Here is a 21,524-nt window from a genome sequence, read left to right on the forward strand (position 1 = left end):
AATAAAATGATTAAACCTATACAGGCAAATGCAGAGCTGTTCAGCAGGGCTGATGGTCTCCCTGTAGCCTACAATATAGAACATTAACTATCGGTGACGTTCCTGATATCATCCACTTCCATGATCTTTAGACATGTTGCAAACACATCCCAGCGTATTGGCCGCTCCTGCACATCACAGCACAGGCTAAATGATGCAACATAAATATACATTATATAAACTCATGGCATAAATGTGTTTTTATTGAAAAAGTCGCGTCAAGTAAGCTAAAGTCTTGTTGGAGTGGACACGAGCGGACATCACAGACATCACAGTGCAACCGTGTGTTCCTCAAACCTCTCACTTCCCTATTCACGTTGTATTTACGAGGGCTATATATACACGCTGTTCTCCGTGTCCTCCACTTGTTGCTGACGGTGGTAATAGAGGAGCATTATATTTTGCTGCAAGATCCCCAACAGGCTCAGTAGCTACTGCCATGATTGTTATTGTTGCTGGTGGAGAGAGGTGGGGCTATGGCGTCATCGTTTCAGGAAAGATGCGTATGGGTTGTAAACACGGAAATGCAAGGGTGGCGTCTTCAGATTTAATCACTCTGGGACCCGGTTTGAAAAATTAGCGTACTCCCAGAACGTATAGTCCCAGAACGCGATCCATCTGGACGAAACGTCTATATGACAAAAAACTTTAGCGGATACACCTAAACTCGTCTCCGTGTGGACATGGCCTTAGGCTCAAGGATGAACTGATTCGATTTTGGTGGTCAAAGGTCAAGGTCACTGTGACCTCTTGAACGCCATTTTCAAGCTTGTTAACGCAATATCTCTGGAATGCCTTGGTGGAATTTCATCAAATTTCCCTCAAACATCGACTTGGACTCAATAATGAACTGATTCGATTTTGGTGGTCAAAGGTCAAGGTCACTGTGACCTCTCGAACGCCATTTTCAAGCTTGTTAACGCGATATCTCAGGAATGCCTTGACGGAATTTCATCAAATTTGCCTCAAATGGCGATTTCGACTCAAGAATGAACTAATGGCGGAGGCATAAATCCGCGGTGCGGTCGTTCTAGTTTTTTTGGTATTACAAGTTTCCTGAAATGTTATCTTTAAATATGCGAATTTGCATAAAACTAACTCATTAGACCAGTCATTAGATTTTCCTATATTTCTAGTTCTAAATTAGTAAATAGAAAAAAGGAGCTTCTTGATGCTTATAGAAGGATTTAATAAAGAAGTAATGTACAGTTATACTTATTCAGTTAATACAAAGTACATCTTCAAGATAGGACAAGGGCACAAGGGACGCAACGTGTTTCAACCTCTGGTCTTCGTCAGGCTGTAGGCGGAAAAAGTCGGATGCCGCACCTGTATAAAAGCAATACGTGGCACAAGGTGAGCTGACGTGGCACACGGAAATGATGCTGTGACGTGTGAGCCACGTCAAACAGAAATGTATAGCATAGAGAGGAATACAGACCTAGAAATAGCACACTGGGTTCTATACAGAAGCAGGCTATAAGTAATGTCACAATGGTATGCAATATAGGCTATTGGCAAAAAACACATAGGCTATAAGTAATAGTGCGACTAATGCACTGAAGTGGAGACATCCAGCGGATACACAGCACATCACAAAGCAATCTACAGTTAGAAACAAGTGAAGTATGTTAACGGAGGAAAGCAGATATAGGTGTTAGGCTATAGGAAACATGATAAATCAAATTCTTCATTGAGGCCGTGGGGAGTGGTTGTGTGGAGCGCATGAATCCAGCGTGTCTCGCGCTGGAGGAGCTGCCTCCCCCCGTTGGACACTTCCCTTGCGCACACTGCTCTTGTTGCGCACAGTCACTCAGACTCAAAACGTTCACCACCCCGGACAATCAGACTTACAAACTGAAACACCTCACCACCTGCGCATCGCAGGGGGTAGTATATGCCATCAGTTGCCCGTGCCCCTTCCTATACATCGGGAAGACTACCCGCCCTCTACGCACACGAATCACTGAGCACAAAAGTGCTATTCGCCGTGGTGACACCAAAGCCCACTAGTCGAACATTTTTTGAGCAAATCACATATTGACAGTGATCTCCGCTTCTGGGCTATTGACCTTGTCAAGCAGCACCCGAGAGGCGGGGATTTGGATAGAGCGCTCCTCCAGCGCGAGACACGCTGGATTCATGCGCTCCACACAACCACTCCCCACGGCCTCAATGAAGAATTTGATTTATCATGTTTCCTATAGCCTAACACCTATATCTGCTTTCCTCCGTTAACATACTTCACTTGTTTCTAACTGTAGATTGCTTTGTGATGTGCTGTGTATCCGCTGGATGTCTCCACTTCAGTGCATTAGTCACACTACTTATAGCCTATGTGTGTTTTTTGCCAATAGCCTATATTGCATACCATTGTGACATTACTTATAGCCTACTTCTGTATAGAACCCAGTGTGCTATTTCTAGGTCTGTATTCCTCTCTATGCTATACATTTCTGTTTGACGTGGCTCACACGTCACAGCATCATTTCCGTGTGCCACGTCAGCTCACCTTGTGCCACGTATTGCTTTTATACAGGTGCGGCATCCGACTTTTTCCGCCTACAGCCTGACGAAGACCAGAGGTTGAAACACGTTGCGTCCCTTGTGCCCTTGTCCTATCTTGAAGATGTACTTTGTATTAACTGAATAAGTATAACTGTACATTACTTCTTTATTAAATCCTTCTATAAGCATCAAGAAGCTCCTTTTTTCTATTTACTGTTTATATTATATTTTTACTTTTCCTAGTTCTAAATTGGCCCATGACCTTTTTTTGTGAAAATCCCTTCATAACTTTTTGAGATACCCTGCTCACAAATGGGCGTGAAAACATAACCTCCCCGCCAACTCAGTTGGCAGTGGTAACTGTACATTTCTAAAACTCAAAGAATATCAAAGTACATGGATAAATAAAAAATCAACAAATGAGGAAAATAGGAGAATATGAGAACAAAACATGAATTAAAAGTTATCTGTCTTTACTAGAACTTATCTACATTTATACAGTACTATGTATCAAACATTTGTGTTTCCAGAGGTCAGCACCACAGGCAGAGAGCAGAGTCTCCAGTACCCAGCTGTCTGTCTATGAAGACTGACTGGTCTAAAGATGAACCTCTAAACTTCAGGAATGAACCTGGACCTTCAGACACAAGGTAAGAGGACTGGTTATACTGGGAGCCTACCTGCTCAAACTTGAATAATATTGATGAAGGGGAGATGTTCTGTTGTGTCATTTAAAATAGTTTCCTTCAGTGCTGCATCACAATATGAGAGGACTGTGTTCATGAAGCAAAGCTTGCAACACAGCTGTTCAAACAAAATGCATCGCCATCTGGATTATATTAGAAACTATAAATGTTTCCTCCCAGCAAAATACTACACTCAAATTCAATTCATACACTTGTGTTCTAAATTTTAATTCACAACAAAGTTTCTGAATGAATATAATATAATCTGTACATTTTATTAACAATATTTTATCAAATTTGTCTTAGATATATTTTTCTAATGCAACTTTGGAGAAGAAATGTTTTGTAGAAGCTAAAATGCAACAAAGTAAACTTCCACTGTGGTTCGGAGCACACAAAAACAGCTGTAGTTGTGATTGGCCACACGCATAAGACACGCCCACAGGAAATGGTTTAAACCCCAAAACGTCCCAACATCGTTGAAAAGGCAATTTCAATCAAACATGAGATTTAGAAGTAAATACAGACAGTGATTGATAAAGTAGATGTAATGTAATGGAACTCACTGTTACCGTCGTGTATCTTATTTTATTGTCAGACACCCTAACTGACAATCAATCAAATCAATCTCTGTGCCCTGCTAACACTATCTCTATATATATATTATACTATATATATACTATATATGTGATATATATGTACTCTATCTGTAGTCAGAGGTTATCAAGAATAGAACTTATTTATTTACTAATGACTGCCAGACACTGTGTTCTGTAAGACATTTAATCAAGGTTGTTGTAATAGCACTGCATGTTGTTTGTTTTGAGCTGAACAGATAAAAATGTGAAAATAAACTTTACATGTGGTGGCAGCACGATGCTATCTGAGCATCTTTATGGATAGTACTGTATGGGCAAAATCTTGAATAGTTTTACAATTTGAACAAAGGATAGTTTAAACTTTTGTCGGTAACACTTTACAATAAGGGTACATTAATTAAGGGTTAATTAATGCTTAGTTAATGCTTAATAAGCATGAATTAACATTAATTAACAGGGTTAGTAAAGCTTAGTAAGCCCTCATTAACCCTTAATTAACATTAACTAATGTGCATTAAGTAAGGGTTGGTTAATGCTTAATAAGCATTAATTAACACACCGTAATTAACATGACTAGTAGTGCTTAATAAGCATCCATTAACCCTTAATTAACGTTAATTTGAGGTTTGCTGGTTCCGTTTCTTCATGTGGCCCTAATTTATATGCATGTTCTATAAGCATTACTTAACTGTAATTAACCATATATTAATGCTGTTTGTGACCCTTATTGTAAAGTTGCAAACATATATCCCTTAAGTAACACTTAATAAAAGCTTGAGTGTGCCTAATAAGCATTACTTACCTGTAATAAACCATGTATTAATGCTCTTTGTGACCCTTATTGTAAAGTTGAAAACATGTATGCCTTAACTAACACTTCATTAATGCATTAAAGTGCTGAATAAACATTACTTATCTGTAATTAACCATTTATTAATGCTCTTTGTGACCCTTATTTTAAAGTTGAAAACATGTATGCCTTAACTAACACTTCATTGATGCATTAAAGTGCTGAATAAACATTACTTATCTGTAATTAACCATTTATTAATGCTCTTTGTGACCCTTATTGTAAAGTTGAAAACATGTATGCCTTAACTAACACTTCATTAACACATTAAAGTGCTGAAAAAACATTACTTATCTGTAATTAACCATTTACTAATGCTCTTTGTGACCCTTATTGTAAAGTTGAAAACATGTCTGCCTTAACTAACACTATATTAACAGATTAAAGTGCTGAAAAAACATTACTTATCCGTAATTAAGCATTTATTCATGTTCTTTGTGACCCTTATTGTAAAGTTGAAAACATATATGCCTTAAATAACAGTTCATAAACTTATTAAAGTGCTGAAAAACATTACTTATCCGTAATTAACCATTTATTAATGCTCTGTGTGACCCTTATTGTAAAGTTGAAAACATCCCTTGAATAACAACAAGCGTAAGAGTGCTGAATAAGCATTACTTAACTGTAATAAACCATTTATTAATGTTCTTTGTGAAACTTGTAAAGCTGAAAACATGTATCACTTAACTCATTCACCGCCAAAGACGTCTTTGACGTGTTATCAGAAATAGCCATCCACGCCAAAGACGTGTTTGACGTGTTTTTGGTTTTATTAGTGCAGCGCGTGCAGCAAACACTTTCCCAGCCTCTGACATGTCATCTGGTCCCTATCCTCAAAGGGTAGCCGACAACACGCGATCAAACACATACCGCAGCTGTTTTTTTTAAATGGGGGAGGAGGCAAGAAGACAAAAGCCGTGAGAAACGCTGCCTCTTTGCAGAGTAGGAGAGAGACGCCATTGTGTACGGTTGTGACAGTGTGCTGAGTTGAGTTGAAGTTGAAGTTGAAGAGATTACAGTAGCTAGTAGCCTATAGTCGTCAGTTTAGTTAGCGTTAGTTAGTTGTAGTATAGTCTGTAGTATAGTTTAGTTAGTTAGTTGTAGTAGTCATAGTCTAGTCAGTCATGGTGAAGGCAAAAGGAAAGACCAAACACCGCATCACCCCTCGGCGCGGCGGTGCCCGAGCTGTTCGCCTTGCTGCTGGCCTTGCTGCTGGGCAGCGGACACTGGATGAGATGTTCTCGGTAGTCAAACCCGTGACCACCATCGATCCGGTTCCAGCGCCTGGTCCCAAACCCAAGCCTCTTGTGTCCCAGCTCGAACGAGACGAGACTGAGTCAGAACTTAGTGACGAGGAGGAGATCGGGGGCAACACAACAGACATGATTCCCCAGGAGGAGCCATTTTCCAGGGCGCATTTGCGAGACGAGACGGAGTCAGAACTTAGTGACGAGGAGGAGATCGAGGGCAACACAACAACAGACATGATTCCCCAGGAGGAGCCATTTTCCAGGGCGCATTTGCGCCGTGCAAAGACGCGCCGGGATTACATGGAAAGTGACTTTGACTCTCAGCCATCAAGCTCCCATTCATCTGAAGAGGAGATGGTCACACCGTTGCCAGTTGTCCATGTCGAGGGCGAGGAAGACTGGAATCCAATGCGACAGGACCCCGATGATCATGGTAAGGAGTAATTTTGTTGTTGATATATGCATATTGTACAGACAGTACCAGTACCAGCTTCACGCACAAAGTCCCAGTGATGATGTCATCTGTGTGTGTGTGTGTGTGTGTGTGTGTGTGTGTGACTACTGACTACACTGTCTCTGCATTCTATGATCGTATAGTTTACTGAGACTAGTACACTACACTGTCTCTGTACTAAATGTGATTATATAGTTTACTGAGACACTACACTGTCTCTCTGTACTAAATGTGATTATATAGTTTACTGAGACACTAGTACACTACACTGGCTCTGTACTAAATGTGATTATATAGTTTACTGAGACACTACACTGTCTCTCTGTACTAAATGTGATTATATAGTTTACTGAGACACTAGTACAATACACTGTCTCTCTGTACTAAATGTGATTATATAGTTTACTGAGGATATATTGCTTTTATTTCAGATGAGGACGAGCCGATTGTTGCAGAACCCAATGAGCCCACATCTAGTAAACAACCGAGATCAAAAGGTAAGATCTTGTCCCTCTTTTGTGTCTTTGTCCAAAATGGCTGATCTACAAGCTCACAATTATACATGTTGTGTGTGTGTTGTAAATTGTATTGTAATGTATGTATTTCTTTATTTACAGGCCGTGGTGCAGATGGAGAGCCAATGGAGGGACAGCAACCCAAGAAGGGGAAAAAGAAAGACACCAAAGGTATGTTCATTTTCCCTCTTTGCCCAATATAGCTGATCTACAAGCTTGTGTGTGTGTGAGTGTGCTATAGTAATGTATTTGTATTTCTATATTTTTATAACACCTATCCTGTATCCAGAGCAGCAATGGTACTGCATGGATGAAGTGCCGTGGGAGCCAGAGGACATCCCGTTCACTGCTGTTCCTGGCCTGCTCAACAGTGCTGCTGCGCTGGAGTCGGACAAGCCAGTGGACTTCCTGGAACTCATCCTTACTGAAGAGCTGCTGCAGTATGTTGTGGACCAGACCAACCTGTATGCACAGCAGACAATTGAGGCTGGCGCAACAAGTGTAAGGCTCGATGCATGGAATCCTGTTGACATTCCTGAACTGAAGGCCTTCCTAGGGCTCCTCTTCCTGACTGGGCTCATTGGAAAGCCTGACCTGGAGAGTTACTGGTCCACGAACGAGGTGCTGGAGACCCCCTATTTTGGAAAGACAATGTCCCGAAACAGGTTCCAGATCATTACGCGTTTCCTGCATTTTACTGACAACACAGCAGTGAGAAACAATGATGACAGGTTGTATAAAGTCCGCCCAGTCTTAGACATGCTAGTGAACAAGTTCCAGGAACTCTACCAGCCAGGCCAGAACATCTCAATAGATGAAGGAACTTTACTGTGGAGAGGCAGATTGAGCTTCAAAGTTTTTAACCCACAGAAACCTGTGCGTTACGGGATCAAAAGTTATGTGTTATGTGAGTCCCAGACAGGATTTTGTTATAATTTGATGCCTTATTGTGGAGACGGTAAATCTCTTGTAGATACAGTGTGTGGTCTCCTGTTGGGGCTGGAACAGCAGGGCTACAAACTGTACATGGATAACTTTTATAATTCTGTAAACATGTGTGATATCCTGCTATCTGGGGACACATGTATGTGGCACACTGCGAAAGCATAGAGGAGAACCACCAGCTATCCACCATGCGGAAAAGGCCACCCTGCAACCAGGGGGCAGAATTGCCTTCCACACTGACCGGGTTCTGTGCTTGGCATGGCGGGACACAAATGTTGTGAGAATGGTATCCACATTTCACCAGAACGAGATGAGACCGGTCTTGACGTGGAAGAAAGGTGTGAGGGGGAAGGTGGTGAAGGAGAAGCCTGTCTCTGTGGTAGAGTACAACCAGTCTATGAACGGTGTTGATAGGCTGGATCAAATGATTTCGTACTATCCGTTCATCAGGAAGTCTTATAAATGGACAACTAAATTTGTTCTGTACATGTTCCAAATCTGCCTCCACAACGCTTTCGTCCTATACAGAGCTAAAAACCCACAGGGCACAGTAAAGACCATGTATGCGTTCCAGCAGAGTCTGATACAGGCGTACACACTGCCACAAAGCTCCATAGAGTTCCCTACGCTGACCGTCCGAGTAGGCTGTCTGCCAACCTGGCAAAGCATTTCCCTGTGAGGAATGACCCCACCCCCAAAAATGACAACCCAGCTAAGAAATGCAAGGTGTGTCTGGGCAACAAAAAGAGAAAGGAGACACGTTTCCAGTGCCACTTCTGCCGCATCCCCTTGTGCAGGGTCCCCTGCTTTGAGGTCTACCATGACACCCTGAACTATAAAGAGTAGGGGTGTCACGATACACTAGGTTCACGATACGATACAATAGACGATATTGGGTTCACGATAACAATACGATACGATATTTTTTGCGATCGATTTGTAAGTTGAGGGGGCATCCTTCACGCTAATTTGAGTAATTTCACCATTTTCATCCTCCGTGTCTGTAACGTCCCTCGTCTGTTCAAACAAAGCAATGAAAAGGAGAGCGAGCATGCAATCAGATGCAGATCAGTGCCACCATGTTCAGCTTATTTTTCTCGCGATATGAGATTTCATCTCAACGATACATATTGTCACGTTTTGATATCGCGATATATTGTGGGACGATATATTGTGACATAGAGTAAATTCCCCTCAGTGGTAGAACGAACTCCCCACTGAGGTCAGGACGGCCAAATCCCTGCCCATCTTTCGCCGAAGATTGAAAACTCCTTTTCTTTTCTTTTTTCAACTTTTTCTTTTAGTTTTCAGTGAGTCCACCTTTGAAAAAAAAACTCACCTTTTCAAGCTCCACTTGAGTCCCTCCTGAACTAACCCTTTTGATGTAGCATCTCCCCCCCCCTTCTCCACCCCAAACCCCCTCCCCCATCTAGCATCTTCCCCCCCTTCTTCACCCCCCCCCCCCAAAAAAACACACAAAAAAAAACACAAAAAAAAGAAACCATTGATGTTTTACTCTACTGCTGCAAGGGTGTATCTGTGTAGATGATGTTCCACAGTTGATTCCACTAATGTTGACAATGTGACATTGTAAGTCGCTTTGGATAAAAGTGTCTGCTAAATGACGAAATGTAATGTAAAGAGACACACATGGGCCCCGCGCGCACACACACATTCACACTCACACTGAGTAAACTATTGTTGAATGTAAAAAAAGCACTTCATATATATATATATATATTTTATGTTTTTGTCATTTGTGTCATAACGAATAGTATTTACATGTCTGATGTCAATACAGTTCAAAATAAAAGAATTGAGAGCGAGATCTGCCTAAGAATGTCTTCTTTACAAAAATGCCTTTTTCTCCTATTTGCCTTCTCAGAGAGACCTTTGTGGTGAAAACAGGGTGTATATAAATGGCTATAAGTAGAGTACAGAACATGCTAAAAGCTCACTTTTTTTTCCCTGGTGAACCCAGAGACGTACATCTTCATTTTGAGGTATTGCAAATCACTCTGGTGCTAATAGATAATTTACTGTGGGTCTTGAAAGATGACCAACAATCATGAAAATCTTTGGCCTGTGCTAAATATTGGCAGTCCTAAACTGGCGGTGAATGAGTTAAGGAACATTTCATAAAAGCACAAGAGTGCTGAATAAGCATTACTTAACCGTAAATAACCATCTATTAATGCTCTTTAACAATAACAGCGCCCTGGAAGCCGAATCAACAGCCCTCGGAGCAGAGCTTCCGCAATTCCGTTATGATGCGTTGTGATGTGAAAAGCGTCACAGCAGAACGTTTTGCCATAGGATGAACTGGGAGCTCTCACTCTGGAAAACATGTAGCAAAGGTAAACATTGCCCATCTGCTTATATCAACAAGCATTATAATGATACAAAGTGAGTTGATAATCGGTAAATGAATGCTCTTTGATGACTGTAGCATATGTACTGTAATTCTGAATAATAATAATAATAATAATAATAGAATATTAATATAAATGAGCATGGACAAGTACCAGATTTTCAGAATGACCAGAGCCCATAAAAATGTATGACAGCAATGAAATTAGACAACACAGAGTTTTGGCTTTTAGCAAGATTATCTTAGTAAGAGTTAGATGAATTTAAAGCCTTTTGTTTGTAAACATGAATTCAGTACTTCAGCTTTTCACAGTTGACAATTTATAATTCCCCAAAAATAATAAAGTGCGCCCACAAATAAAATATGTTGTCCCTTCAGTCCAAAAAATAAAATAAAAAATTGTTTGGGGCCAAAAGTCGATGGGTGTCTGTACGCGTCCCGATGAAGTTCATCCGCTGGACTGTGTGTATAACGACCGCTCCAGTCGTACAGCAGGGTAGTCCTTGATGCTACTGCAGTGAATGTGTGGATTGCTCTTCTAGATGCTCAGTGGTGGCTCGCCATCCCAGTCGACTGGGAGATCTGTAGTCTCGCTGTATTCCCCTGGATCCTGGGATTCATCCTGGAAGTCCCCGTCTACAAAAATCTGACAAGGTCACACCATTTCTCTAAATTACTATTCTGTAATCAAATCAATTGGTACAGGCTACAATATTTATAAAATTTGTGTAATATCCCAGTAAACCAATAGTAATTCAATCTACAAGCTACAGTGTAGGGATGTTCATCAATAATCGATAATTGATAGTTGAGGAATGAATTCGATCACGTGGAATTTTTATCGATTTTTGTTTTGTTTTTTGTTTTTTGCGGACTAGGTTTGGGTGGAATTCGTTCCTCCTCGCCCCACTCCATTGCACAGCCGACTAACGTGAGGTGGAGCTTCATATAGCCTCTAGTTTAAAACAAAACTGTTTTAAAAATGGGGAATTCACAACGGCATGCGCCGCGGACACAAACAAACGCACCCAGTGGTCTGTGGACCTCAGCGAGGCTGTTATAACTATGACACTTCGCACACTTCTCTCCTAATTTTCAACAAAGTGTGAGTAGCGGTACACGTGTTTAAGTGAATTCAAGTCATTTTATTTGTTTATAATGTTATGAACTATGAAGTAGCAGCAGTCAGCATGGACTCAGCTAGCCTTTAGCTGCTAACGCCCACCTGAATCAATTCACACACATCTCGGCAAATAATAATATCCACGCGTCGGACTCTGAGAGCAGCTGGATGGAACTCGACCATCAGGACAGATGAGGTTTTTGTCGCGAGTTTATCAGCCTGGAAGCCGCAGCCGGTGAGCTGCCTGAGTTCTACTTTCAAAATGTGAGTACAGTAGCCTAGCTAGCTAGTGTAAGGCTGTGTGACTGTGGTTGTCAACGTTACCGCAGGCGCACTCATGACGTAAGGACGCGCCGAGCTCAGGCCTGTTGATTTGACTCTTGTGCTGTCAGCTAAGCTGGAAGACGCCGATTGCCTTACATCAGGGGTGGCCAAACTTTTTTGGTTGTGGGCCGCATACAGAAAAATATAAGGAGTCGCGGGCCAAACACTATTAAGCGCGTCAGTTTTCGCGGCAAAAAAATTGGACCAGAAAACCCTTTTATTTCTACCTAAATAAATATATGACACATAGTTTATTGATGCGCTCACCTATTACAATGGGTATTTCTGTATGTTATCAAATTTTATTTTCCTGTGCCAACAGGTTAAGACAGAGATAATTTAACATAACATTAGTATTAAACATGAATTCAGTATATATATATATATTTTTAATAAATAGACCAGGTCAGGGTGCCCAAGTATAACCCATTTTCAATGGTTTTAAATTGAAAAAACGAAATGGGGGGAATCAGTTTTTTTGTTTTTGTTTTTCAGTTTCTTTTTCTTAATGTTTTTGTTTTTCCGTTTTTCCCCCCGTTTTCGTTTTCGTTTTCCGTTTTAAACTTTGAAACAGAAAAACGGAAAAACGTTTTTAGCAAAAAAAAATAAAAAAAATAAAAAACGTTTTTTTTTTTTTCTAAATTCATGGCGGGCCACTTAACACATTGAGTGCCAGCGACGCCATATGGCGTCATTAGAAATTTACCGTAGAGTGCCAGCGACGCCAAATGGCGTCAGTAACTCCAAATTGTTTTTTTGACGGGGGGGGGGTGTCGATCTAAGCTTCTTACGTCGCCTCTAACAATATTGTAGCTATTGGAGGTCGATAACCTATTTTACAAACCCATTAGGTGGCGACAGCACTCTCCTGATCAGAGAAAAAGGAGCCAAAACACACAGAAGAAGTCGCTGGGGAAAAGGAGGAAATCGCATCGCATCCGTCCGTATGCATCGACGTGCATGAAGCACAACGAGCACAACGCCAGCTCAGCTGTGCCCGCAGCAGCAGCATCCGCTGTCACAACTGAGCACCTCCGTGTACGCTGCCACAGCACATCCGCATAATCTGTCTTATTATTCTCAACTGGAAGCATAGGAGCCCGTGACAAACACGCGGAACGCTGTAAAAATGCTGGATGTCGCGGACCCTTCACTGTGCAGAGCAAACTCAGTAGAGAGCCACCAGACACACCCAGGAGGAGGCGTGTGCAGTTGGGGGGGGGGGGGGGGGGGGGGCACGCAGAGCACCATACAACACTTCACCCAGACAGACCCAGACAGCAGGACAGGATTACAGGAGGAAGGGTCGGTTACATGGCATTTGACACAGGAGGAAGCTGTAACCAGCAGCGCACGCAGGGGCCAGTGCTGCTGGTTACAGCTCAAAAATATTATTCTGCCAAACAAAATTCCCTGGCCTTCACTGTTTTATTGAAGGAAATTATTTTTGAGGTGTGACTACATCAGAAAATTAGCTTCAGAGTCAGTGATGTGCTTGAAATGTTTAATTTCACAAAAGGCTCATTATCTCAGCTCGTAGAAAAAAAGGTCTGTTTTTCGTTCAATCAAGCTATCTTCTCCGGCTCATAACTAAAGAACGGAAAATGGGATCAATAAACTTTTTTTTGCAGGTGATAGAAGAGAGTCTCATCGTTATTTGTGCGTGTTCAGTGTTTACATAGTAATTATTAAAGAAATTATATGACTGTTTTAAAATGCATTGCGGCCTATGTGGCACAGCAAGCAACCTTTTGCCCAAGGGCCGTGGCACTCAAAGTGTTAAAAACGGGCAGCGGGCCGTAGTTTGGCCACCCCTGCCTTACATCATGTAACCCAGGGGCACTCAATTAAAATTCATAGAGGTCCAGTTAGAGAAAATGTCCTGATTGCAGTAGCCTAATGGTACAATGTCTGTATGTAGTCAACAACTATGTTAAATCAAAATAAACATCAACAATGTTTATTTAGTTTTCATATTTAACTGGATTAATTATAAATAACTAGCCTACACTAATAATAAATACATGTTATTTTCTCATTTCAAGTAAAATAATGGCTGCATTTAAAAATAACATACAACAGAGTGCTTTGGGAAAATGTGCATCTTAAAAGTGCTTTAATTTGAGAAAGAAAATATTTTCTTCCCTCAACTCCACCTTTTCTCTTGAGAGAAGTGAGCTCCCTATCTATCTATCTATCTATCTGGCTGTCTCAATGTCTGTCTCTATGTATCTATCGGTCTGTCTGTCTGTCTGTCTATCGATCGTTCGCAATGCAAACGTCACATGCCGTTGGGCAGTGAATGTGTGAGTGTGCCCTCAGTCTGGATTTGAGTGTGTTTGCTCGTGTGACGCTTTCATAGACAGGTTAGGATCGCATCGCACTTCATAATGAGACATACTGCCTGGTTTTGAGCTGCCCGTGACAACAATGAATGAACAGCTAAGAGTCTGCCTGCTCCGGATTAAAACAAAATCTTTGTTTTTGCGGTCTACTCGAGCACGCCATGTGAAATGACTTATATCTCTCGCATATCTCCGAGTCTCTCGTCTCTACTTCGTCCATGTGTCACTGACACTCTCTCGCCTGCAGCACTGGAACCGACTGGAACAGGCAGAATCGAATCGGATATTTGATTGGCTGAGTAGCATCACGTGTGATGATTTACAGCGCATGCATTGGTCTGTGAGCTTCCTGGCAGATAAACCAGTACCGTAAAGGGTAGAAAAGCATGTGCCGGTTAAAAAAGAAAAGCTCCGTGAAATGTAACAATTCTCAATGATTTATAGGTTAGGCTGGGTTCACACCAGCGACCCAAGCCTTGCCTATGCCTTGCCTTTACCCACGCTTTTAAATAGGCGTCCGTTTTAGTCAACGAGGCTGTGTACACGGGGCGCCTCAGCGTGAACCCTGCATGTACCCACGCCTTGCCTGTGCCTTGCCGATTTTATCGTTTAGGCGTGAGTTCTATTTTCAAGCTGACAAGGCGCGTGCAGGCAGGCTTCTTCTGTCAAGCCATGAAAGAAAAACGCGACAATATCCGTGGGAAATGGCAAAGTCAACTGAATTTCAAAATAAAATGGAGGTTACTACATGGTTACTACAACCGTGTTGAGCAGAGAGAGAGAGAGAGAGAGAGATTGACGGGTGGCTATCACGTGGGGCTTTCTCCCTTTTTTTGCAAACAAATCTTCATGAGAGAGAATAGCGACCGAAGAAGCAAGATGGACAATGTTGTTGTGCCAGCACATATTCTTGCAAGATCACCTCTCTAAAATGTCTGACTATAGTCAGACCTGGTTATACATATCCAGCATCAATAGAACATTAAATATATCAGATTTATTTTACCTAGGCTACCCATGACAATTCTGGACAACACGTGAAAAAATACAGTCGGGAGAGAGGAGAGGCGCTTGAGACTCGGCTCCAGGTTCGGCGTGCAAAAGGCGTGCGGTGTGATTGCAAAAGCGTGTAACAGGTTCACGCCCAGCTCGGCGTAGGCGTGGGTTGAGGCAAGGCAAGGCGTAGGTTGTCTGTGTGAACTAAGCGTTATAGGGCTCGGTCCGGATAGGACGGCGTCTGGGTCCGGATGCGGACCGGAGTCCGGACTTTGAGGATCGCTGATGTAACCTGACATGTAACATGTTTGTTTACCTGGCCACAGCGCTAGTGTCTGATATTCTTACTACACAGCGGCATCGCCATTATACCTGGCTGAGAACGCGCAAAGTTATTACCAGACCAGAGTTTAAAAAAAACAAACATTATTATTATTATTATTATGCTATCGATAATCGATAATTGATCGTTTATTTTCCCGAATTTTGATTATGGAAATTGATTCAAAATGAACATCCCTACTACAGTGACAATAAAAGGAATGTATTATTGCAGTAAACCTACATATAACTTACATTTGAATCTCATTTTGGTTGTACAACAATGTGTGGATCTATACTCTCAGGTATCAAAAGTGCACTTACATTAATTCATAATTTTATAAAACATAATGTAAATTGTGTAAATGTAATTAAAGTATCAGGAACTGTAGATACAGAGTAACTTTATAAACAAAATATAAGCATTAGATAATGTGCTTAGTCACAGAACCATAGTTACTGTAACTAGTAACTCATATAAACAAAACAGAGGCATCAATGTGCTTAATCACTCCTTGTACCACCACAACAAGAGGAAATACACCAGAAATTAGCCTCAAACAATCACCACAAACAGTGACAGCTATACCAACATTAGCATGCTAGCTAGCTAGCACATTAGCACAACACACACATGTATCAGACAGAAACTAACTTAAAACTCTAAACGTACCTGGTAGGCTGCTTGTTACTAAAGGGGATAAAACGTCTTGCTTCTAGGTCCTCCTTCCTCTAGGCTGCAGGTTCGGAGTTTAATCTTTTATTTGCTTTCTTTGGTGAGCTATTGGCTCCGTGGCGCTCAGTTTGCAATGTGGTGTGTGTGTGTTACGTTCTCAATTGTCCGATAAACACGGGTGCGTCAGATTAGTTCCGCCTCTAGACTACGAGATTAACGGTAGGACGGTAGGTAGGAACAAAACAAAAATAAAATTATAGCTGCTGCGCAGCAATGAGTCGTGGCCGGGCAAGTCAAGCTCAAAGCCTTAAGCTCAAAGCGTTGAGACTTGCCCGCTATAATTTTATTTTTGTTTTGGTCCTACCGTTAATCTCGTAGTCTAGAGGCGGAACTAATCTGACGCACCCGTGTTTATCGGACAATTGAGAACGTAACACACACACACCTCGATACCACATTGCAAGCTGAGCGCCACGGAGCCAAGAGCTCACCAAAGAAAACAAATAAAAGATTAAACTCTGAACCTGCAGCCTAGAGGAAGGATGACCTAGAAGCAAGACATTTTATACCCTTTAGTAACAAGCAGCCTAGTGAGGTCTCCAGACCATAGTTCAAGCAGAAGGCCACTCACGCGTAATCCGATCTCAACGTGGTCAAAAAATCCTAGTATGACGTCTGCTATGACGTCAAACATGACGTCAGTTAATCCTCATATATATAGCAAGGGTCCTACGTCACCTCTCTCTCTCTGGCCGACCATAGCAGCAGCAGCCCACGGCAGTCCATCTCCCTTGAAGCCGGCCCCGAAGCGTTGTTTTGCACCAGATCCGCAGACCGAATCAGCACCCACAAGCCTTCTCTACCCGTGGATATTCCCATTCCTGGCATGTCGAGTTCAGTCATCGGTCCCCTGTCCCGGACCGGCCACGGAGCGTACTTGCCTTCCGAGGTGCCTGACGAAGACGTTTGGCGAAGCGACCGGACCACAGGCTGCCAACATAGCCCCCCGCGCGCCACTGCGACGGCCCCGGTAGGAGAGCAGAAGACGAAGCGCCGCGCCGCGGACGCCCAAGAACGCGTGCGAGCGTGCCGGAGGGAGAGGCCGATCGGCGCGGACGTGCGAGAGGCCGCGGGCGAAGACCAGTAGAGGCAGCCGCCCCCAGAGCCGGGAGCCGCTGGGGAAATGGAGGCCGCGGGGCCGCCGCGAGACGCCACGTACTTCCTGGTCGCACTGACCCCCAGGCCGCCGGGCAGATTCACGGTGATTGACGGGAACCGGCTTGGAGAAGCGCTGAAGCCGGAGCGCCGTGGCATCTCGGGCACTCTGGGCAGACCGAAAGGTCCATGGGGCGAACGGTTCATTCTGGCGGCAACAGCTGAAATGTAGTGCAATTTGCTTCCCTTCCAAATCCAGCGACGTAAAATAATCCATTCACGAAAAGAATAAGCACTCCCAGGAATTCATGGACGATAAAAGTTTAACGTTACATGCAGTCAAGCAGAAAGTCGCACTCGGCATCCATGTTCCATCCTGTTCTTTCTGTCACGAAGACTATAATCCACCAGATCACATGACGTTTTTCATCAAGTCTTTAATCCACCGTCACACTTCAGGACATCCTCTTAATCCAAAACAGAGTGTGAAAAGTAGCTGTCTCCCTCCTTGTTGTGGTGTTTGCGAAACGGTAACCAGAGACCTTTTATCGTAAAGATGCGACAGCACACAGCCAATCCGCCATTTTGGAGACTAAGCTTCTGCCCCAGCAAGGAGCCGTATTTCAGGCCAAAATGGCCGCAGCGCCGTTTTCAAAAAGGCACTATATACTCTTGCCTTCTCATTCTCAATCAACCCCATGTGACTGATGGTGACTGATAAATTAAATTAGGAAGCTCCTGTGATGATGACAATGATAATTTCTTAACTTTAGCCGATCTGAGGGGGTTTATCTGAACAACAATCTTAAAAAAAAAACAACAACAACTCCACTATCACCCCCCTTCCTGGAGCCCGACGACACCTTCATAATACCAGACTCGCTCTGTTAGTCGTCTTGGACATGGACGAGGGGACGTTAGGTTTCATAGTGACACTGCGAAATACGAATCCGGTACATAAACGGACTCGATCCGGATCCCCTCCCTCTGATGGACCTGTGCAGGCGCTCCGTGCGGGCGGCTCTAGGAAGGGACCGCCCGAGCGGAATCCACGGACTGCCCCTGCCCGCCTCTCTCAAGAGCTACCTGCTCTACCAAGGACGGGGTTGACGACCACAGCACACCGAGCATACCCCGGAGGACCAGTCACCCGTGGACGCGAAAGGACCCATGAGGAAAGTATCAGTACTTCAGCATTTAAACGGGCAATCTACCAGTCCAGTAAAATCAATTCAATTTATTAAAAAAAAAAAAAAAAAAACTTTATTAGTCCCGCAAAGGCCAATTTAAGGCATGAATACTGCAAACAAGCTGTACTCTGTACACATCCAAAAACAATACAAAAAACAAGACAATAAATACAATAAATGACACTGATAAAGCAAGATCCCTGATTACAGTGTATCCAACACCACAAAGGAATATAGGTGTCACATCAATACAAATTAATTTCAGTCAATACAATCCAAGTGCATATTAGACTTGTTCAAGGGTTCAAATCAAAAGGTCAAGGTACAGACCTAGTCTAGATAAACTGACCACTTCTCGTACTGTGGCTGTTCACCAGTCGAATGGCCTCTGGAACCAAACCAAACTTCCTTCTGCTTGTTTCGCAGGCAGGCTGTCTAAAGCGCTTTCCTGATGGCATTAAGTCAAAACAGACATGAAGGACATGCGTGGAGTCATTGATTACCTCGTGCGCTTGGCCTGCGATCTGACTATTCTACCCAGCGGGCATCTCAGCCTGCCTATCTCCGACGCCTAAGCGGAAATCGCTTCTGGCAAATGGCCAGCGGGAGTCACAATAATAATAATAATTATAATAATAATAATTACAACAATAATAATAATAACCACGCAAGGGGCCATTCTAACACCCCTGGCCCACGGAGCTTGTCTGAGCATCAGCTAGAATGAGTGTTACTGCATAACTTCGGACCGAAGCCAGACGGCCCAGGGAATGCTGACGTCTTTCCGTGTTAAGCTACCCGGTCTTAATACACCACCTCCTGTTCTTAACGAATTTCAAAGTAAAATGCCTCTGGCATTTCTTCAGAAGCAGAATCAGAATGACTTAATGATCCCCGAGGGGAAATCGGGACAGGTTACAGTAGCTCGCTCACAGTACACACATAGCTTAAAATAAAATAAACAGTAGTAAATGCAACGCAAATGCAAAATACAAAACACGTCAGGTAAGTATACATTCCGTGTCAATTATCATTATTGCACCCGGGACTATATTAAGTTGGCTTGCCCTATACGCCACACGTGGCTCAGCCAGGCACAGTTAACCTATCGGCTGGCTCAGTCTCAGGGAGACTGAGCGTCTCCGAGGTGCTCTTTAAGGAAGGCATTAAATAGACTAATGGCCACAGGCAGGAATGATTTCCTGTGCCTCTCCGTACTGCATCTAGGTGGAATCAGTCTCTCACTGAACGTACTCCTGCGTTCGACTAGCACGCCGTGGAGTGGGCGCGAGTCATTGTTCACGATGGAGCGTAGCCTGGACAACGTTCTCTTCTCTGACACCGCAGCCAGAGAGCCCCGCTGCCCCAGCACACAATAGCATACAGGAAGGCACTAGCCCCCTTCTGCCCTTTCTCGTTCATGGCTCACTACGTCAAGCTCAGGCCTCGGACCGGCCCCTCGGCTCCCCTGCTCCTCATCGCACCCTGTCACCACACGACAAGATCCCGGTTCACCCTGCACCTCAAGCAGACGCTCCAGCAATGCAACCCCCGACGAAGGACTACTCCAGCCACTCCTTCAGGATCGGAGCGACCACCTCGGCCGCCGAGCAAGGAGTGCCCTCCGCCTCCCTCCAGCAAACGGGCCGCTGGCCCTCATCGGCACATCGTCATCGCCCGGAACAATTCCCCCTTCTGCCCCTTCTCGTCCATGGCTCACTACGTCAGGCTCAGGCCTCGGACCGGCCCCTCGGCCCCCCTGTTCCTCATCGCACCTTGTCACCACATGACAAGATCCTGGTTCACCCTGCACCTCAGGCAAACGCTCCAGCAACGCAACCTCCCGACAAAGAAATACTCCAGCCACTCCTTCAGGATCAGAGCGGCCACCTCGGCCGCCGAGCAAGGAGTGTCCTCCGCCTCCCTCCAGCAAATGGGCCGCTGGTCGTCATCGGCATTCTCCAGCTACATCCGCCCGGAGCAGGCGGCCATACTGGCGGCCCAAAGAACCCTCCTCCCTTAAATCGGTGAGCATGGCAACAAACAATGTCCCGGACTTCCGTGCCGATGAAGAAAATGTCTCGTTGGTGGTGGCTCCCCGAAAGCACGGCGCCAGCAAGGCGCAGTAAACTCCCCGGCTCATTTTTGGGGGGGAAAGAGAAAGAGAGAGCAAAAAAGTCAGGGTAGTCGCGCCAAGGCAGCCAAGTAGGCCAAGCCGGGAAGCGCCAAGCTAAACTCTAATGTACCAAGATCGAAGGCCCGACCGAGTTAGGAGCGCCGGCCGCAAATAGCCGTTAGCCGCTAAAAGGTCGAAGGCCGGAAAAGTACAATCGCGAAGCGCCAAGGCGGCCAGGTAGGCTAAGCTGGGAAGCGCTATCGCGAGGTGCCCGACCGAGTTGGGAGCGCCAGCCGCAAATAGCTGTAAGTCGCTAAAAAGGTCGAAGGCAGGAAAAGTACAATCGTGAAGCGCCAAGGCGGCCAGGTAGGCTAAGCTGGGAAGCGCTATCACGTGCCCGACCGAGTTGGGAGCGCCAGCCGCAAATAGCTGTAAGTCGCTAAAAAGGTCGAAGGCAGGAAAAGTACAATCGTGAAGCGCCAAGGCGGCCAGGTAGGCTAAGCTGGGAAGCGCTATCACGAGGTGCCCGACCGAGTTGGGAGCGCCAGCCGCAAATAGCTGTAAGTCGCTAAAAAGGTCGAAGGCAGGAAAAGCAAGATCGAAGGCCCGACCGAGTTGGGAGCGCCAGCCGCAAATAGCTGTAAGCCGCTAAAAAGGTCGAAGGCCGGAATAGTGCAATCAACTACTGGCGCCTGCAGATCTCAATTAACCTCCGGTAATCAGATCTTCCTTTTGGGGGATCTCCTAGCCCATGCAGGCGCCCTCCTCTGCCTCAAGAGCAGCGCCACTGGCCAATGGAGTCAAGCGCCAAAGCATTTGCCATGCACGCCGATTGCTAAATAAAGTTTGTCTAATCCTACCAACTGGCCTCTCCTGATTGAAGTGAGGTCTCCAGACCATAGTTCAAGCAGAAGGCCACTCACGCGTAATCCGATCTCAACGTGGTCAAAAAATCCTAGTATGACGTCTGCTATGACGTCAAACATGACGTCAGTTAATCCTCATATATATAGCAAGGGTCCTACGTCACCTCTCTCTCTCTGGCCTACCATAGCAGC

General features: G+C 44.3%; 1 protein-coding gene across 1 annotated transcript in view; it reads left to right on the forward strand.

The window, feature by feature from the left end:
* LOC310791627 (uncharacterized protein) overlaps nt 1-21,524 on the forward strand; it is a 75,843-nt gene that overhangs the window by 12,086 nt on the left and 42,233 nt on the right. The window contains 1 exon segment of the mRNA XM_083653290.1: nt 3,078-3,197. Coding sequence (XP_083509416.1) covers nt 3,078-3,197 — 120 coding nt within the window.

Source organism: Poromitra crassiceps (genome assembly GCF_964638095.1).
Source record: "Poromitra crassiceps genome assembly, chromosome: 16".
In the NCBI taxonomy this organism is placed as follows: Eukaryota; Metazoa; Chordata; class Actinopteri; order Beryciformes; family Melamphaidae; genus Poromitra; species Poromitra crassiceps.